The 21,063-nt window shown below is 38.5% G+C and overlaps 1 protein-coding gene across 5 annotated transcripts in view; it reads right to left on the bottom strand.

Annotated features, from left to right (window-relative positions):
• The window catches only part of pipox (pipecolic acid oxidase), a 42,143-nt gene extending 22,122 nt beyond the window's left edge, over nt 1–20,021 (bottom strand). For 3 of the 5 annotated variants that reach the window (XR_005707767.1, XR_005707766.1, XM_040130939.1), the window contains exons 1-5: nt 19,865–20,021; nt 17,579–17,727; nt 9,260–9,473; nt 4,804–4,986; nt 615–767 (exon numbers count right to left, since the gene is read on the bottom strand). Coding sequence is in view for 3 of the 5 variants with exons in the window: in XM_040130939.1 (XP_039986873.1) it covers nt 615–767; nt 4,804–4,986; nt 9,260–9,473; nt 17,579–17,727; nt 19,865–19,975 (810 nt within the window). In the remaining 2 variants the exon portion in view is untranslated. Of the gene's footprint in view, nt 1–614; nt 768–4,803; nt 4,987–9,259; nt 9,474–17,578; nt 17,728–17,955; nt 18,114–18,241; nt 18,305–19,864 lie in introns of those variants that run through there. The other 2 variants (XM_040130940.1, XM_040130941.1) reach the window with 2 other exon arrangements.
• Nucleotides 20,022–21,063: the final 1,042 nt, after the last annotated feature.

Here is a 21,063-nt window from a genome sequence, read left to right as displayed (position 1 = left end):
ATTTTAACCAATTCAGTTCTGTAATTCCAAATTTCAATGAGCCAAAGGACGTCTCAAAATGAAAAATACTCCTAGGAGAAGGAGACAGGGAATATCTTGCTGCCCAGTATATATTAACATGCCACAACCTGAAGAACAGTGAATGACCTAGAGACAAACACACACACACACACGCATATAATATACTGTAAATGTATAATTAATATATACATGTAAATCAGTCTTGGTGTTTTATTGTTCTTTTTGGGCTACATTGTATTTTGATGCTTTGGCAACATTGTTTTTGAAACTTTCATGCCAGTAAAGCACCTCTGAATCTGAATTAATTTTTTTTAATCATTGGATAAGCAGTGTTCCAGTGAGTAAATGTACCTTCACTTAATAAAAAGCTGTGTTTGCGTCAGTGCGCACACAGCACTGGTTTAGATACTAATGTTGAATAATGAAGCCAAATGATGAACTAGAAAATGAAATAGATGAAATCACATTAAAAAATAAATGATCATTCATACAGTCTACTTTAGATTATTAACCTGAATATTTGAGGTGATTTTACAGTACCTAGAGTTTCTCTTATGTAAAATCACACTGGATGGTCCAGTTCTGTGATGTACCTTCACGAGGCCCGGGTACTCGTTGGATGGGAGACCATAGATGTGTTCTTTGGACTCCTCACCCTCAGTCAGTAAGAAGCACGGAAAGCGCTGCTTCACGTCATATGTTCCGGGAGCCTTCTCTTGCCAGTAGCACACATTGATCTTCACCACCTGTAGTAGAGAAACCAGGAAAGCCATTACAACCAGTGAAGTCCTCAGAGGCCTTCAGATCTAATGATTGACAATAATGTATACCATACATTAGTTTTGGTAAACAAAACAATTTGATTGAAATTCAGAGGGTTTCCTATGCACTACCAACTGTCTAAACAGCCTACTACTCCAATATGTCCTCAAATATGTCAAATGATACATAAGCCTTATACAGCATTGTTTGTCAGTGTTTTTCACCAAAACTGTTAACATATGACTACTACAAAAATGATTCAAATTACTTTTGTCTGATCTGTTACAGGCATAGTTAAAGGGTAAGTTCAATATTTTTAAGTCTGTCTTAAAACAATAGTATAGTAAAGTTGGCATATGTACTGTACATTGAAATATATTTTGTTTGTTGTAATCATTCCCCCTGTTCATACTGGCCATTAAGGATTCCCTTCCTAATGTTGTTCCAATGTAAGCATTGAGGGACAAAATCTACAGTCCCCATTCTGTGCAAAAATGTATTTCAACTTTTATCTGCAATTTAATGTGGTTTCAGCAGAGTTGGAAAAATCAAGTAGTTAACTTACAAAGTCCTGGGGATTCCCTCTCTGTGTTACTATTCCTCTACCATAGTTCAGCATAGAAACACAATCGGGGAAAACAAAAACAGAATTTTGCATTACACTTTTTGAAGATACCCACTTGATCAAGGTGGCCACTGAACTCAGACTGCCGAATTTTTTGTGTCACAAAAGTGAACTTAAGTCTTTTTAGGTATTTAAAAAACATAATACATGCTGTAGAGAGAACAGTTTCTATTCACCTAAGTCCAAAAGGAGTGTCCGAAATACAAAGACTTCACCCTCTGAGCAGCTCATTTCATGCCAAACTTCTTATTCCTTTTTGAGATTTTTGTGTTTAAGAAGATGGCATAAGAGGAAAGGTTGGGATCACACCAAAAGCATTAGAGGGACCATGAATATCCAAGTCGGATTTGACTGAAATGTATTCACAAGTTTTCTAGATGCCTTGCCAGAAGTGTTGTGAAAGTGGAATTTTTGGCCTGATGGTGACACTACAGGAGAGATCAGGGGGTTAGAGGTATTTGGGCATTCATACAAAATGTTGTGGCAATCTTGGTAGTAATTGTTTAGTGTGGGCTATGTCAGATATTAGATATAGTTTCATTAATTATATACTTATTGTACAATTGATCAATTCCAGACTTGCTCTCTGCAAGACGCCCTAAACCAGAATGAATACACATTGGCACAAAATTAGCAGCTTGGTATCAGCACCCATACTGGTTAAACCTGAAAACACAAATACACATAACCCCACCTACTCCATCCTCCTCATCAGTTTTTTTTTCTGTCTAATAAAACTGCTATTACAAAAGCAGCTCTGCGCCTGTAAGGTAAGAATTACAATTTAATGAAATGTACACATGGTTGTTCAAATGACATCCATCTGAGGGTGGCAATAATAAGGACACATTGTTCAAGAGCTTTCAATGTAATGAACTAACCAGCCGTGCACTCATTCCCAAGGACCATAAAAATTCAGACAGAAGTACTCTGGCGAGCCAATGAGCTCAGAGTCTGTCCTTTTCAACCAGTTCACTCAGGCATGGCATTCCCCAGGCCCCCCAGCTTGCTGCAAGCCTGAATAATGCAATTCCAATATCAACTCCAACTCTCCACTCTAACAGCTGTCTGCTTGTTTTTCCATCACCTTCTCTTTTCAGAATGTGTGGCATGTTGCAAGATGGAAAAGACTGCCTTGCTGACTATGGCTGAATCCAAATGTTTGGACTTTAACGCACTTGCAGACTCGTGGACTTAATGGGCTCCTTCCTGGGAAGTCAGTGAGTGCTGAGTGCCGTCCAAATCCACAGTTCGTTTAAATTCATTTAAGGGGCCTCAGGTAGACTTTGTAAGGACTTTGAGAGAGTCTGCATAGGGTGCAGACTTCACCAGAGTTTGCTCGGGATATTACTCATAATCCATAGCAATATGGATGTGACGATATAAAACACTATAATAATAATAATAATAATAATAATAACAATAATAATAATAATAATAATAATATGATAACATTTGCATTTGCATTTTTTTTGCATTTTTGTTGTATAAGGTTATTGATGCAGTAAAGTTTCATATTGCGCATATAGAATGTCAATAGGCTGAGTAAATTGGATTTGGGAAAATTTTACTGCACATTGTGACCATATCTGTTATGACTACTAATAATGCTGGAGAACTGAACATATCCTGCAAAATTGACCAATATCAATACCACTGAGGACCATATCAAAAAGGCTTTTCATCCCCTCACGGTGTAGCACTCTCTCAGACTTGATGTGTGACAAATCTTCGCGAGGGCTCAGTCTGCGATTCCAGAGGGTGTACCTTTGGACTCAGCCTAAGGCCTCTGAGCTGTTTAAAAATGGATGAGTAATGCTTTTGTTTCTGTGGCATCTTCAGGTGGGCATTTAAAGGGTAGGCAGCGAGAGAACCCAGTGGAGAAAAGAGAGTGGGGCTAGATTTCCGATGGACAAGATGAAGTTGCAAGACTGTGTTTGATAACAAAAAAACAGATCACTTCAAGTTCTGAGATTTCTGGGCAGATATAGAACATACTGTGTGTGCAAGACAGCCTTCAAAATCTCAGAACTTGAAGTGATCTGCAAGGAAGAGTGGGTGAAAATTCCTAAATCAAGAACAGAAAGAGCCTTAGCTGGCCACAAAAAGCATTTGCAAGATGTGATATTTGCCAAATACGGGGGTGGGGGTTGGAGATTACTAAATACTGACTTAATAGGTTGCCCACACTTTTGTAAGTGCCACATTTACTTTTTTATGTTCTACTTTTTTAATTTCATGAAATAAAAAGTTCACTAACAGTTGAAAAAAGGCTCATTTTAATGTCTGTTTGCTGCAAGGATTGGATTTACTTCTTTTCACTTCTAAAATCAACAAAATATGTAATGTGCTCAGGGGTGCCCACACTTTTACACAGTATGCCATCACCACAAAAAAATGGTGTTTATAAAATAAGACTGTACATACCTTACAGTTAATTCAGACCATGCATACGCATTGTTTTCCAGAGCAAGCTGAATGTCATATACTAATGTAGAACTTAAAAGTATGTGAATGACAGAATCTAGTTATGAAACAGTATTCATTTAGAGTTCTTAGCCAATTTCTAGCATTATTGGCAGCATCATATTATTTATCTGTTTTTATACTCTAATATGGTAATTTTCATTTTATCCTTTATTGTGGAGCATAATATGAGTGCTATAACCTACATGAAATGTGATGATCATGATTGAGATATTAAAGCCAGTGGTGGTTTAAAGGTACATGGAACGAATTGTGGAATGAGTGCCATGCATAGCCAAAGCCTTGCGTACTGGTTATGCTTAATAATGAGTGCTATGGCAGGTTAGAAAACTGCGTCACCTCTTCTTTGCCATTCTTTTCCTTGACAGGTCTAAGGACTGGTGGAGAGGACAGTTGTCGGCAGTGCACATGTGCTCAGTTTCACTATGAATGACATTTGTAAAACAGAACTATGCATACGATGAAAAGGCGAAAAGTGTGCATTCTCCATAAATATTTCTGTCTTTGTATGTACACAGAGTTTTGTGCATCATGCCTATCCTGTTTGTCCTCTAGCTAATAAATGGAGCATGGAATTGTAACTGGCTGAGCAATTTGCAAAATGGAAAGCATTAAAAATTCAAATGATTTTGCAATGTCAAAACTAATTATAGTATTGCTACACTTTTTGTGCCATTAATATGATAGTTAGGATAAGTATGGTATTTAGCCAGAATATTTAGATTTAATATAATAATAAACTATTTAGGTTGCATTAAGATGCCCAATTCTAGCTTTGGGCATCATTTAACATGTATTTTAATTTCCTAAATCCTAATATCCCACTAAAATTAAACCTACATACAATGTTGCATATTTACGCAGCTATGTCAACATTATTGCATGTGTGGCACTGAGATATTGAGTACCTCTAGGGGCAACTGTAAGGCAGTGTGGGTCAGCAGTCTATTGGTCCAGGGTCCAGCAGTGATCACCACACTCTTGGCTCGATAAACACCGGCAGAGGTTGACAATGTCACAACAGGGCCAGGCTTGATGTCTATTACCTTCTCTTTGTCTCTTATGATCCCACCCAACTTCTGAAACTGTCCCTGGGGGAAAAAAAAAAATCACAGAACATCTGTATATGAAAGCTTTCAGTGGTATACATTTTTAACCTATATGTTATGAAGTGCTTTAAATATAATGTTATAGACTGATCAGTAATCGCTGCTAAAAAAATCTTCATAATTGCCCAATTTTTTTTTAAAGAATTCAATTACAAAATAGAAAAAAAAACATTATAAATAAAATACATACACCCTGTAGTTACATTGGTACCATTATCTAAATGCATAATTTATTTTACAAAGGGTACATGACAGGGCTGTCCTCTTGTCCTACTTGTTTTCAGGTTACCAGAACATCATCTCACCAAAATAAGTAGACAAGATCCAATTTTTAGAGGTATCAGTTCTGATAAAGAAATTTGATCATGACGGACAATCACCGAGCACTTTATGAGGAACACCTATACACCTGGCTTATTCATGCAATTATCCAATCAGCCAATCACGTGGCAGCAGTGCATTGCATACAGGTAAGGAGCTTCAGTTAATGTTGACGTCAAAGATCAGAAAGCGGAAAACATGTGATCTCAGTGACTTTGACCGTGGCATGATGGTTGGTACCAGATGGGCTGGTTTGAGTATTTCTGAAAATGCCGATCTTCTGGGATTTCCATGCACAACAGTCTCTAGAGTCCACTCAGAATTATGCTAAAAAGAAAAAAAAAAAACACTAGTGAGCGTCAGTTCTGTGGATGGAAACACCTTGTTGATGAGTGACGTCAGAGGATAATGGCCAGACTGGTTGGAGCTGACAGAAAGGGTAGGGTAACTCAGATAACCACTTTTACAACTGTGATGATCAGAAAAGCATAGCAGAATACAAAACATCCACGACAACATCCCACCTTGAGGTGGATGGACGATAACAGTAGAAGAGCAGGAATCTGAGGCTACAGTAGACACAGGCTCACCACAACTGGATAGCCAATGACTGGACAAACATATCCTGGTCTGATGAATCTGGATTTCTGTTGAGGCAATCATGTCAACATGGACCAGAATCTCATTCGCAGGAATGTTTCCAACATTTTGTTGAATCCATGCCGCGAAGAACTGAGGCTGTTTTGAGAGCAAAGGGAGTCCCTACCCAGTATTAGTAGGTGTTCCTAATAAAGTGCTCTCCGAGTGTTATTTTTCCAAACATTAAAAAATGCACTTTCTGTTAAGACTTTTTTTTTCAGATATTTGGATGTTTTAGGCTATAAAACAAATATAAATACAACAGAATGTTATATTTACACAGTTAAAGTAAAAAATATATATATTTATAATGTTTAATTATTGGAAATGAAAAACAATTACAGCATAACATAATAGAAGAACTACAGTAAATTGATTAATGTAGCCTTAAACATCAATTGTAAAATTAACTTGTTTAGAATGGCACTGTTCCCTGAAGTTCCTTGGATGTGACTGCATGACTTTCTGGTCATCCGTCTAAACAAAATGCAGCCATACTGACGACTTCTTTCACACGATGTCAATTATTTTTGAGCAGACTCCGAATAAACATTCATTTAAAGTTCAGTAAACATTCAGTAAACATTAAATACGTTAGACGTAGCAATCTCCATTAGATCAGGCAAGTTCAAAGTTGTGAAAATGGGTGTTTTGACCCCCATGCAACCCCACCCATATGAGAATTTGGTCAGACGAGAGCAAATCCACCAACCAATCGACTAGTTGCCCGGGTCACTACAGCCCTAAAGTATAGACATGACAAAGACTTCAGACAGGTTAATTGGTGTGACAGAAGGGATGAAATGAAAGACTGTTACACATGGCAAGGTACATACTCAAAATAATTTAATTCAAAGTCTGACTAAAACTAAAACTGAAATTAAGTCTAAATAAGTTGTTTTCCACAGCTGAACATTTGACTATTTGTAAAATTCAGACAAATTAGCAGTGCAATTAAAAACTGAGTTCTGTGTTTTGTCAGTCCAATGCTCCAAAACCCCCGAAAACAGAATGGAAGTGGTGTCTTGTATCACTAGTATATCTAAAATCGATAAGCAGTGGCTCCAAAATAAGGCCAAGGTGGGGTATAAATCTGACTACTGATATGCTATCTATAAATGTTTACAATAACCAGGTTACCACAGTACATGTGAACACAACACTGATTACATGTGTAACCCGATATTTCCAAGTAACCTGGTGTCATTCAACTCCGTGCAAAACTGAGAGGGTATAAAGAACATTTATCCAGGGAAACATTAACCTGCTGGGGTTCTCCAGGGCAAAAATGAGCTCTGGGCACATATTCAGCCCTGCGAGTTAGTTTGGTAATAATTTGAAGAAATATTAGAGGTATTAGGTTCTTTCTGGCCTTTGGAACAGTATATGTGACGTAAAATTCAACTCATAGGTCATTTACTAGCTTTAAACCGCATGTCAGGGTTGTCATCAGTGAGTGTATAGTGAAATACTCATTTCTCATCATATAAATTTGGTGTTTATAATTTTATAAAATTATATATCAACATTTACATGTCGCATTAAAGGTCATGTGATGACAACTGAGAAAACCTGAAGAAGACCATGACATGATCATCATCAGGTTGAAATCTCTAATGAAAGCTAAGAAGGAACCTTGAGTTTAGAATATTTCATCACAGGCATTGGAACTAAATTTCTGGTAATTCACCCTCATCTTTTTCCTGTTTAACCCATTTTTTACTTTCCCTATCTTGAGAGGACATGTTGGAAGAAAGTTTCAGTTTTAATCTCTCCGTGATTTGCATTTGCCATTGAAGCTTTAAATCAATTTGTACCTGAAGAACAGCAGCATGGTACTACTGTACAGGGCAGTACAGATTTTCCAAAAACTATGACCGCATGGATTTGGGGGTTGTAAATGCTCTTATTTATTAAAAAAAAAAAGTATACTAATGTCCCAGTATTAATGTGGTATTGACTTACCATGGCTATAGATTCTTAGTCTTGTTGGTATTCTGTTGCGGTTATTGTAAGATCGGAACAAGTCTGATACCAGTGATGTCCTGTCAGTACCTCACAGTGAAATCAGTGATTGCACGGATTTACAGCTCCCTCTTAACTTTACCCATAGGTGAATTGAGCTTTTGTGTCACAATACAATCCACAGTTTAGCTGGATCAGACACAGTGACTGGATCAGAATGTTGGGGTGGGGTCATCAAACTACTTAAAGCCCCAAACACACCTGAGCTGGCCCTGAATACAGCCATGAAGGAAACTAAGCAGTGTAGGATTTCAAAGATAAAAAGAAGACATTAAGAAACATGCCACCCTGAGATAATGTAACAAGACAGATCAATTGAGAACATTTATTAAGATATAACATTCAAGGCAAGAGGCTGTTTAAAAGCCATGGAATGAAAATTTACAAAGCAATAATCTACCAATCTATCATATGTCCATCACTACAAGCTTTAATATATAATTGACTGATGTGTCACAAAAAAGCGACTGAACATCTGTCCAGACAACTGAAAATGGCACCTCACTGAAACAACAAAGCAGTGTTTTGTGCTTGACCTGTCAGCCTTGGATGAATGTTTTCTCCTCCAGTGCTTTTTGTCAGTGCTGACAGAGTCCAGTAATGTGAATTTATTGCTGAAGATATTCCTGGTGAGCTATTATTAGATTAAAACAATGGGCATGAAATATGCTCAATTATCCATGTCTTGGTATTTTTCAGCCCAGTTTTCTATCTAGTTCTTGTACAGGAAATCAGAAAATGTTTTGCTTCTTTTATCTTTCATTGCTTCCACATGCTCTCAAAGGTTATTGCTATAGGACCATTGTCTACAGTTCAGGTCATTGGTTCATTTTGTATGGTACAGATTTCTTATATCAAAACAAATGCTTTCTGCCATGAACCCTGGAACAGACATCAATGTATCTTTTAGTATTTTTTTTTATAATGGCATACTAAGTAATTTGCTATTGATGCATTAAATAATGATAATAAACTTGTATAGAATGCACCTGAAAGGACCATGCCTTTAAGCATTTGATGGACATAGACACTGAGGTTTTTCATATTTACAGAGGAGAGAAAGACCTTGAAATTCTTTGGAAATTTAAGACACAGATCGTTTGAAGTGAATGAACTTTATAGTCCTCAATGATTAGTCTTGATTAGACGTCAGTCACAGTAATGCATGAAGTCATATAGGCAATTTAAAGGAAAACCACAGTTTTTTGCAACTTGAACTGGGGAATCTCTAACGCTTAATATCCTGTGTGGACGACTATCTGTACTGTACCTGTACAGCCTTGAGTGCACGGTCAGCATACAGAATTCCAGCAGTTATGTCCACCACCGCTCCATCTCCCTCAGCCCGGTTGACATGGGGGATGTGCTGGCTGAAGTTTTCACGGGTCAGGATCACCATAGGAACCTTGTTCCTCTGCAGGGTGCTCTTAAACAGCTGGTAACTCTGACTGTTTTCTGGTCCCATCACCAAGAGTCCTGTTTGTCTGTGTGGGAAATCAGTGGCGATAAGACCAAGGTTGTAAGTATGTATCTAGGGAACCATTAGAAACAAAAAAGAGCTCTAGGCACCTATTCAGCCCCCAAAGTTAGTTTGGTAATAATTATATGAAAATTGACAGGTATTGGGTTCATTCTGGCCTTGGGAACAGTATGTGTGACAAAACAATTTCAACTCAAAGCTCACTTACTAACCTTTACGGAGCTTTAAACCATATCTCTGGGTTGTCATCAGCGCATGTACAGTAAACTTAATGTAAACTCAGCCATTTTAAAAACTCATTTGCGCCTACCTTAACTAAGATTTTGAATAATGTTGCTTGACGCTGCAGGGGTTGTGCAATAGCTTCATGGTGTTCTTATCACTTATTATCACTGGTTGTTTAAAATGTGTAGTATGTGTAATATTACACATGTGTGTAATGTTCAATATGTTTAATTTCTGGACTTGCACCAGTATGTTCTGCTTTTTTATATGTTGTTTTTTATTTATTTATTTATTTGTTTTATATTACTATGGAGGCAGTTACACGTGTGCAGCACTTGAGTCCCAGTCAAAGTGTATCGCATTGCATCGTATCGTGTCGTATCATATATATAATTTTTTAAAATGATACAAAAACTAATTTTTTTTGTCTTATAAAAGGTCATGTGATGACAACTGAGAAAACCTGATGAAGACCATGACATGATCATCATCAGGTTGAAAAGCTCAGGATGAAAGCTAATAAGGAACCTTGAGTTTAGAATATTTCATCACAGGAATTGGAACTAACTATTTGGTAATTCACCCTTGTCTTTTTCCTGTTTACCTTGTTTCCTTTCCCTACTTTGAAAAGACGTGTTGGAAGAAGGTTTTCCATTACCTGTTTTAGTGTCTCCATGATTTGCATTTGCCATGGAAGCTTTAAATCAATTTGTACCCGAAGAGCGGCAGCATGGTACTACTGTACAGGGCAAGTCCAGATTTTCCAAAAACTACGACGTCATCGATTTGTTGGTCGGAAACGCTCTTATTTATTCAGAAAAAGTATACTAATGTCCCAGTATTAATGTGGTATTGACTTATCTACTGTAAAATTACACATGTACAGTCCTGGGTAAAATTATTGGCACCCCTGAATTTTAAGTTCAGAATTAGGAAAATCTTCAGAAATAATTGCAAATTAACCAATTTTGTATAATGAAAATTTCCAAAGTTGCTGAACAACAACAACAAAAAATACTTTCATACAGTGAAATAAAGAATACAGAAAATGAAATATACGCCAAAAAACAATCATTGGCACTCTTTTGGATTAATTAAAATTTGTTCCTCAAACAAAATAAAAACAAATAAGACTCACCTGTGCTTAATCTTCAGTGTTCATATGACCTGAATTAACCAATGATAATGGTTTTACTGCAATGAATGGTTTTACTGCAGATTGTTTCCAATATCTTTTTCACAATGGTGAAGACAAGACAGCTGTCTGAGAGCATCAGAAAGGATAGTATCAAAAGACATAACAATTCCAGAAAGGCAAATCGCCAAATATCTTGAAGTCCCTGTTTCAAACGGTTCGCAATGTTATCAAGAAATTTCAGTCTTATAACTGTTAAGATGCTTCCAGGACATGGGGCTAAGAAGAAACCCATTAAGAGAAGTCTGCGAAGGTTGATGCAGATTGTGGAAAAACACCACACAAGACACCTAAAGAGCTCCAGGCTGACGTGGAGCAATCTGGAGTGGTAGTTTCAGCCTGTACCTTATGCCACACACTCAACCAACTGGGGCTCCATGGGTGGAGGCAACGGAGGTCACCACTATTAAACCACCACTAAAAGAAAGGCACAAAAAGGCAAGACTAATGTTTGCAAAAACTTTCATAGATAAGCCACAGTCTTTCTGGGATAATGTTCTATGCACAGATGAAAACAAAGTAGAGCTCTTTGGGAATGCATTGCATCAGTTTGTTTATAGGCGACGAAATGAAGCCCATAAGGAAAAGAACACCCTACCTGCAGTAAAACATGGTGGAGGTTCTATCATGCTGCTTTGCTGCTTCTGGTACTGGAGACATTGAATGTATCGAGGGAATGATGAAATCAGTATATTACCAAGGCAATTTAGAGCAAAATGTGTTACCCAGTGTCAGAAAACTAGGTTTGATGCAAAGATCTTGGGTCTTTCCGCAGGACAACGACCCAAAGCAAACATCCAGCAGCACAAAAGACTGGTTGAAAAAGAAAAGATGAACTGTTTTTAACTGGACAGCATTGAGTTCTGAACCAAATCCCATTGAAAATCTTTGGCGAGAACTGAAATCTGCCTTTGCTAAAAGGACTCCTGCAAACTTAAAAGAGCTTGAACGCATAGCAATGGAAAAGTGGCAGAAACTACCTGCAGAAAGAAGCAAGAAGCTTCTAGATGGCTACAAGAAACGTTTAGAGGCTGCCAATGTTGGCAAAGGTTCTGCAACTAAATATTAGTGAAGGTGCCAAAAATTGCATCTGGGGTACATTATGTGTTTGTATTTTTTCACTATTATGCAAGTTTTTTTTTTTTTATATTCTTTTGTTCAGTAACCTTGGACATTTAAAATGAAAATTATAAAAACATTTTTATGATAAAAAAATTGGGTCATTTGCATTTATTTCTCAAGATATTCTGAGTTATTTACTTGAAATTCAGGGGTCCCAATTATTTCAACCAGGACTGTAGCCCTTTTATTGTATTCTTGTCAACAACTTGACTGCAGCTGTTGAAAAAGGAATGAAAATGATGCACTGTATTGAATAGAGCTGTTGGTTAATACTATATTCATGCAGCTGGTGGATTGGCTCAGGGTCATCAACACCAAGGTTTTGCCTCACAAACCCCCTGCAACCTTCCTATGCACCCTTGAAAAACTATTAATCTTGACACAAGACAGCAAGGCACTGGTGAAATGGAATAAAAAATTCCCTTCTGCTCTGACACAGCAGCTCAAATGTTCAGAGAGACTTATTAATGTTAAGGGTTCAGAGTATGAATGACATACGCTTTACTGTCACTTTAATAATAATGCAAAGAGTTATTAATTTCTTTCTTTAGCTATCTCCTCCCTTGATCTATGTCTCTTGTCTAATTATGTCACTTTTGTCTAATTCTGTTTAATTTTGAAGTTTAGGTCAGTGAGGACTCCCTTGCTGACCCTCTCATGCATTCACTTGGTCAACTGGAAGAGGAAATGCTGTTAACACATACACTCAACCTCTCTCCTGTTTTTTCTGTTGTTTGCTTCCCCCAGTGTTTTCCTTCAAAAGACTAACCATTGGGACACATTCTTTAAAGGGAAAACTTTCCTCAATTAGTGTCAGAGGGTGGAGAATACCATATTAACACATACAGTACATATCTTTAGAGGTTTAGATAAGGTTGAGTGCAACAATAGCATGTAATATGTCAAATTCAATGTTGTGAGACTGTCCTCGTATTGTTGCTATAGCGCCACAAAATCTCCAAGGGGGGGTAGGTGGTTGGTTCTACAAAGCATTTGACTTACTGCATTCTACATTCTGTCTCCTGCCTATTCTGTCCTGTATCTCATCTTCTACCCAATTTCTTTTAACATGATGATAGTCTTTTCCTAACCTTAATCTACTTTTGGAGATTTTGTCGCATTTGCAGATCTCAACAGTTACTCTGGAGAATACAATTTAATCACAAGCAATAGAATTTATGACTAGAGCTATAAAAATATAACCCAAGTTTTAAGAAACTGTTGTTTCCCCTAAACTAAACCTCAACTGTTGAGGCCTTTCCCCTCACAGAGTGCACAGTACACAAGTGGGAGGTCTATTCAAATCAGGGAGTGCAAAGCAAGTTGTTGGTATTTTGGTGGAAAATGTGTCCTAAACAATGGCACTGAGAGTAGATGTTTCTGGAGTAACAACAATCTGCTGCCAAACTGATGGTTTTATCAACAACAGCAAGCAAAATGCACGAAAAAAATGTAAAACAACAACACAATAAAATATATATAAAATATAAATAAAAGCATTTAATTAAACACTTCCCAGTCAGTAAATAAATTTAAAATGGAATCAAAAAATAATGTTTAATGTGGTTAAAGCAGGAAAGTTGGTAAATCAGTCTGCATTTATCTATAAATTAATATGAGTGATTCTTATAATAAGTTGTCCACCCCGGCTTGAGACTGTATGAATAGCTTCTCCTTCAGATCATTAAAGACATCTGATTACCAGAGCTCATTAATCCGGTGCTCTACCTCTTGCTCAGTGTAAACTGGGATTGGCTCTAGCCCCTAAACAACGCCCTAAAAGGAAGCAGTATAGGTAATGAACGGATGGATGGATTATAAAGAAAATGCTGCTGTATCACATGTATACAAGGTAAAATACATTAGAATTATCACTGAAATGGCACTGGATTGATGCAATCATATAAACTGCTTCACCAATAAATTTTTTATTATTCATTTGTATCACCATTGTACTAATTAACCAACAACATCTGCCTCTTGCTGCAGACTTATTGGTGCTGTGTGTTCGGGTTGTGCTGCTCTGCACGATCAGACAACAGTATGATTTCCTGGAGGAGCTTCTTTCCATTTGTCGAGCGGTTGTTGTCATGTGTCACTGTGATTGGCAGAGCTGTTTCAGAACGGGGATACCAATGATTTGACTGGATCTGAGACTATTTATTTAACACCACAGCCTCCAATCTATATTCCACTTCACCCATCCCTTTTGTACTTTCCAGTGCTGCAACTACATGAACCAAAATAGCAGTTGCACTTGGAGATGGCCACACAGCCCAAGACCTACTACTTGGCACTTCTCATTTTGCCTGGATGATTAAAATAGGGCTCTTAGTTTTTTTGTAACCTGTTTTTGCTGTTGAGGTATGGTAACTTGTTAGACTTGTCAAACTGCTGAGTGATGCCAAATCAGAAAACACTCATTTGGGTTATTTTGGAAGGCAATAACAAACAACCTGTTTTGGATGTTTAGGTAAGAGAAGTACTTGTAAGATGCCATCGAAAATTTCTTTCCAAGCTTATTTTACTTTAGAATCCATGCTTTTTCATGCTGATGTTACAGAACCCTTCAGATCAAGTTTTCTCCTGACAGATTTGTTCAGGCAAGTTTCCACAGTGGCATTTCCAAATAACAGCAAAACTATTCTGACAAATTTGAACTTCTCAACCCAGAAACCTGTAACCACATGCCAGTAAAAACTGAACTCGTGTATCAGCCCAGCTGGTTTGTGATGCTTTACATGTCGATCCAAGGACACTCAAAGAGATGAAAGAGAAAATGATCTAAGTACATCTATCTTAGGTCAGAGCACCCACTCACTGATGTTTAAGAGGCACTTTTGGATCTCACTCTGTAGTTTTGCTTCTTCATTAGTTCGGCTGCAAACCAAGAATTTTGGTTTTATGCATAAATTCTTATCCGACCTGTGAGTGCTAACCAGAAGTGACGAAGTCAGTGCCAAATGCGTGTTAAGGAAGCGTCCATCTGTCCAATCCATACCAACTGCAACAACTCCTGAGGTGCTGAGAAGGCAGCAACCAACCAAACTGTCTTTAGCGGGCTGATTATATCAGTAATACTACATGCTACACGAGAAATATAAAGCAGAAGAGCAGGGGTGATTTGTTTAATTTTGCTTTCACCAAAGCTTAGCCTCATAGCCTCAAACTGCCATTGAACTTTTTTTTGTAGGTTTACAGTAGATTACAATTGCACAACATATAGTAACTAGCAGATTTATGTGATTTGGGGATTTACAGGGTGACCTACCTATTACATTTCAAAATTACTATCTTGTTTTGTAGCAGGGTGGGCTGTGATCGTCTTCATTGTTGCAACGCAGCAAAAAGAGAAAATTAGAAAGGGTTTTATTTATTTTGAACGCTAGGTGTGTGCTAGGTTAATGACAGTTGATGCTTTGACTTGTGGCTTAGGGCCTCAAATGTGTGCATGTAGGGTAAATGTAATTTTAATATTAGCATTAGGTGTCAGCTGAGAGTTTTATGTAAGCTTGGTAATACAAATTAAGTCCATCCAACCTGGTCTGAACATTACTTTTACCAGAATCCATAACCTCTGCTTCTCTTCAAGACTCCCTTCAATTTAGGCTAAAAGCACAGCCTTTCACTTACCCAAAAATAGCCCTTAGTGAAAAAGAAAAAGGAGGAACAGAACTGTTTAACCTGTTGGAGGCTTTTGTAATGATGTAAGTGCATCTGTAAGAGTTTATAAAATGCTTGCTAGTGAGACCTAATGATAATGATGTTTGTCGGTGAGTTGGTCTGTCTGTAATACAGGTCTTTAATATATTGAAGGATTTTTTTTCTCCATCATTTCTCATTTGTTATTGCAACTGAGAAGACTGTGCTCACTTAACTAATTTCAGGGGATTTTCTGGGAACACAGAGACATTGCTACAGCAAAATCACCACATGAAAAACACAAAATGAAACCTAGAAAGCCACGAATGAACTAACATATCTTATATCACCAGGCCTAACAACAGAAGATAATTATAAATAAAGAAGACATACAAAGGGAATACTAAATCCTAACTTATATGGACCAATCAATGGCAGTATTATGGGAAAGCTGGAAAATTAACTATCTCTGTTTATCAGAAATCAGTGTGTTAAATGCATGTATCTTATAATTTGTGAATTTAAGTTTAATAAATTTATAGTTTTAAGGCCTTTATTATTTTGTTTCAGATTGTGCTTACATGGTGCATATTACCAAATAAATAAGTGGTTAACCTAATTATCAAAACTGAATCAATAACTACTACCAAATACTGTACATACATAAATCACAGTGGCACCATAACGGGTTAATCTTTTTTTCCTGTTTTTTTAACACAAGGAGGCTGCGTTTTTCAGTTCTAACGCTGGTGTAAGCACTTGTGTTTCTTGCTCTGACATCTTTTTAGCAATGTCTGCGTGTCACCAGATCTCAGCAATTAACTTGATGAAACTATGAAACTAAGACCCCAGTTGTAATAAAAGGGAGTTAACATTTAAAAGGATCTGAATAATGGAATTTGACTGGACACTAAATATCGAGTGGACAGTAATACAGCAGATCACAGCAACTCCAGTGTGAAGTTACTGAGACCCGGAGTGAGAGGTTGTGAAACACGGGGTCTAATTCAGTAATCTGCTTGATAGATGGCTGACTCGCACATTGCCAGCAGTGTTTTCTAAAGGCTGCTCCGACTGAAAATGTTATAACTATGTCTCCCCAAGTGCTTGTGTGTTCTTTTGAGTGTGTGATGCAGGAAGGAATAGCAAAGTATGTATGTAAATATGATACCTCATGTAGTCTGACCTATCAAAATAGGTGGCACTGAGTCAGCTGGTGGATGTGCACACATGCTGTCACGTCCAGTATGTGGAGAAAATAAAAATGTTGGTTTGCAGATTTTAGCTTTGCTCCGGGCCTTTTTCGATGGCTCCATCTGTCCCAGAGGCAGCAGCAGAAGTGGGAGGCATTGCTCACACCACCGTGGCCTGGACATTTCTCATTGTGATGCAGACATTTTTTGCCAGCCCAAGGGCACAGGTGGCTTTCGGATGTGGACCCATCAGTCATGAGCTGTGGATGGGTGCGCCGGGACGGGCAGGCGCACTGTGTTTCTAGGGAACATAATGTGGGCATGACTTGGTATGATGAACTGTTACCCTGAGACATGAATAATGAATCAGTGTTATTCAGCTGGCTGGTACTGAGAAACTTATAGTGCTGCTGGAAGCTTACGCACAGTTTGATGCCACTGTCATATTTGTAAACACACAAATTCTTCCTCGCCCTGCGAATGAAAATCCGAGGTTTAGCAAGATGAAAAAAGCCCTTGTTCTACATTCAAAGGCATGGGAGCTGTCAAGGGGTGATTCAGAGACGCTGAAAGGTAATGAGAAAGTCATGCATTTATGGCTCCCGTGGATTGAGTTGCTGCTCTTGTGCGTACATAACGGCTTGAATGTGACAAATCTCTGTGTTCCGGTGAAGCTTTTGTTATGTTCTATTTAATAGGTTTTCTCTCTCTGTGTTTCTGCTGACTGCTTACCTGTACAGTTTGACACCTGCCTCCTTCTCCAACTGAGCCCACAGCTCGTAGCACTCCTCCATCATGTGGGTGTAGAAGTCCTGCTCGTAGGCCTTGCGTATGATGCGGGTCTGGCCATGGGAGCTCCCTCGGGTGTGGGGCAGGACAAACTGGAATACAGGAGCATGATATCCCTTGGTTCAAATTAATTAACTTTGATTTGGGAATAACATGATATACACCGAATGGCCAAAAATATGTTGACATCTGAGCATAACCTCCATATGTGATAGTATGTACACATGATATCATATGATTCCACATATGTGCATATGATTCCAAAGCAATGGGCAGCATTTTGCTGTTGTAACACCCTCCACTCTTCTGGGAATGCTTACCACCAGAGAGCATTATCTCAGATGCCCACTGGATGCAGCTGTGTTGCATTATGGTTGGGCCACAGCTTTGTCGTCTTGCCATCACATTTCCAGTGTTTAACGGGACGTGTTAGACAAGTAGAGCATCTTTAAGCTGTCTGTTTTTTTTCAGCAGCAACATTTCCAGTATTGGTTAGAGTTGTGACAGAAAAAACAAGAAAAACAAGTTTTGCTATACATAAATACAAAGTCAGTGACAAATATATATATATATATACACATTTTAAATCAATTTTGAATAACAGACCCAAATTCTGTTTACATCTGCAAACTGGCTGGAATGGCAGTGGATCATCTCTGACTGCCAGGGAGATATTTGACAATGAGATAAGAGAAAAAAAAGGACAAAGACCAGCAGAAGCAGAAAAGCAGAGCCAGAAATAGTATGTTAGTGCTGTTGTGTATTGCACTTAAGCTCATCTGCACCAGTACCCTGCCATTCGATATCACAACATGCCACACACAGTAGAAATTAAAGGACGGCCACACATACACAGAGCTGTACTAACCCCAAACCACACACTCACAATAGTTAGCCTAAAGGCAGATAAATGTCCTTTTGGGATGTGTGAGTTGAACACAAGCACTGGATCAAGTGTAACTCCATTATTTTAATTGTTGAACTTTGACCACTGTGAGACCACAAGCCAGCGATAAGGTGAGATAACATAAAGAACACCTCCACACAATATTACAACATACGTAACAAGGTCAGGTCTGGAAAGATAAGGAAGAAAGCTGCTGATTGGTTCTTCCTGCCACTGTTGCGTCCCACCAATTAAACTGACCAAGTTCCAACTACCATAGAGTACATATCAAATAAGCTAATAAACTGTTTTTTCCACAAATATAAATATACATATATATATACATATACATATGTGTGTTAGTTATATATATACACACACACACACACACACACACACACACACACACAAAGGTGGAAGTTGACAACTAATACCCTCCTAGACCCTAAGGGCTTCAGATTCACTGTGTGGCTACTGGTTTGTGGTAATTTCACTGACTACAAATGTGTTTGTTATTACTATATGTACAACTAAGGCACATTGCAATCTGAAATGCAGGAGACCTAAAACCTACGTAATTACATAATCTTGCAGAGCGGCCCTGAGTTGAAATCATTTCAGTCAAAATTCTTCTAGTTTATAGGGTGCCTACATGGTTAATGTTACCAACTAAAAGTGTGCTTGTGCAACTTACCACAAACGAATTACTAATTAATAACTAGTACATACACAAGGCAGAGAGTGGGCGAGACAAGGGGGTCGTCAGGGCCCCGAAGCCAAACAGGTTCATCAGGCCCCGCACATCAGTGATGCTGGAGAGTCAGTGCCCCTGAGGACAGTGGTTATACTGTGTGTACTTACACACAGCATCATTAACCATTGGAAATATTCATTTCAGTTTTTTAAACTCCAGAGCCCTTTTGGAGAAGTGATGCTTTACATCCAAGCAGTTACAGACAAATTAAAGGATGTACTTTCACCTTTCTTGAGGTGAACTGAAGCAGATTCGTGAGTAAGCGCGTGTCTGGCCACACAAGAAGCCAAGCAGGAGTAGGCAACGTGGGTTCCAGCTCACTGAAGAGCAGCAGGCTGATGTGACTTTCTCAGGTCATGAATGATGATGGTGATATTTCTCTATCACGAGCTTGGTAGTAAGATTTCAGCAGAGTAAACGTCTGAGACAGACTGTGATTTTTTTTTTAATTCACGCTTGCACAGCCGGTCGTAGGAGATCAACCAAAGGCCAAACACACCATGTCTAAATGCTTCACTCTCCTCTGCAGCCTCTTAACGGTGCTTGTAAATGACAAAACCGGTTGCACGAAGTTTAGCGTGTGGCACACCTGCTCCAGCAGAAGAGTCCTCTGGTTCTTCTTTGCCAGCTGGTAGGCCGCGAAGGAGCCCTGGACGCCAGCCCCGATCACTATGCAGTCATACTCCCCTTCCGTCGACATTTCGGCTATACTTGGCAGCGGCGGCCGGCACGTAGCATGACCCCAGTCCCCTTCAAATGCTGGACCTGTCACGCCCTTTAAAAGTGGAGGAGGAGCGGAGGTATCAGGGCAAAGTGTGCCCTGGGAGTCGCCTGCTAGGGGTGCGCGGCATTTGCGCGGCGCCGAGCAAATTCCCGAGTTTGGGCTGCCAGGCTCAGGGTCCGACTCCACGCGGTTACCGGGGTCTCTATCTGCGGTTGGTGAGGAGCATGACAGGACACGAGTGCCTGACAGTCTCCCGTAGGGCAAAGACGTTCACTTCAGTTTCCACTATTTTACATAGTATAACAACAATGCAGTTTAATATTAACTATTTATCAATTAGATTTCCTCCGTGTTGTTCCTCTATGTTTTTAACTGGCTTCATATAACTCAGGCAAAAGAAAACTAAAAAACTAGCAGTGGTGGACAGAAGCTTATTTGCTACTTTTGCTTTTTACTTTTTTTCCACTTTTAGCTATTTTTCTTCTGGCATTAAATATACACGTAGCAAACGTGTCCATGGACATAATAATGATATTAATAATAATAACGATAATAATAATAAATGACAACAATAATAATAATAATAGTACATTGAAATTTTAAATGGAAGTTTAAAAAATAAAGCTATATAAAGTTAAAAAAAACAAATTATAACTAATATAAAGCTAATGTATACAAATAAATGTGTAAATTTATTCAATGATAATTAATGAATGAACTGTTCAGAGTGCTGCTAATTTAGCATTCCACAGTAATGAAGAGTTACAAGCTACTCGGCATTTTCAGAGAGGTCATTCGTCTGCAGCAATGGGAGCGCAATACAGTGCAATGGGAGCAGGGGTAAGGTGGTAGGGCAGCAGACTATGGCAGCACGTTCCTGGTAATATCACCACACTGACATTCAGCTGGTGGGAATGTCACTAGTTTTGAAGGTATTTAGTCATAAGCCAAAGTATCTGACAAATGTGCCCTGAGGATGGCACAAGATGAAACGTCACATGATCAAAATGATCGCAATTCCCTCCGAGGAGGACATGACTGAGTGATAGTTGTCGAGACATTCC

Source organism: Xiphias gladius, chromosome 7 (genome assembly GCF_016859285.1).
Source record: "Xiphias gladius isolate SHS-SW01 ecotype Sanya breed wild chromosome 7, ASM1685928v1, whole genome shotgun sequence".
Taxonomy (NCBI): Eukaryota; Metazoa; Chordata; class Actinopteri; order Istiophoriformes; family Xiphiidae; genus Xiphias; species Xiphias gladius.
Note: the sequence above shows the minus strand (reverse complement) of the source record. Positions and strands in the feature narration are given on the sequence as shown.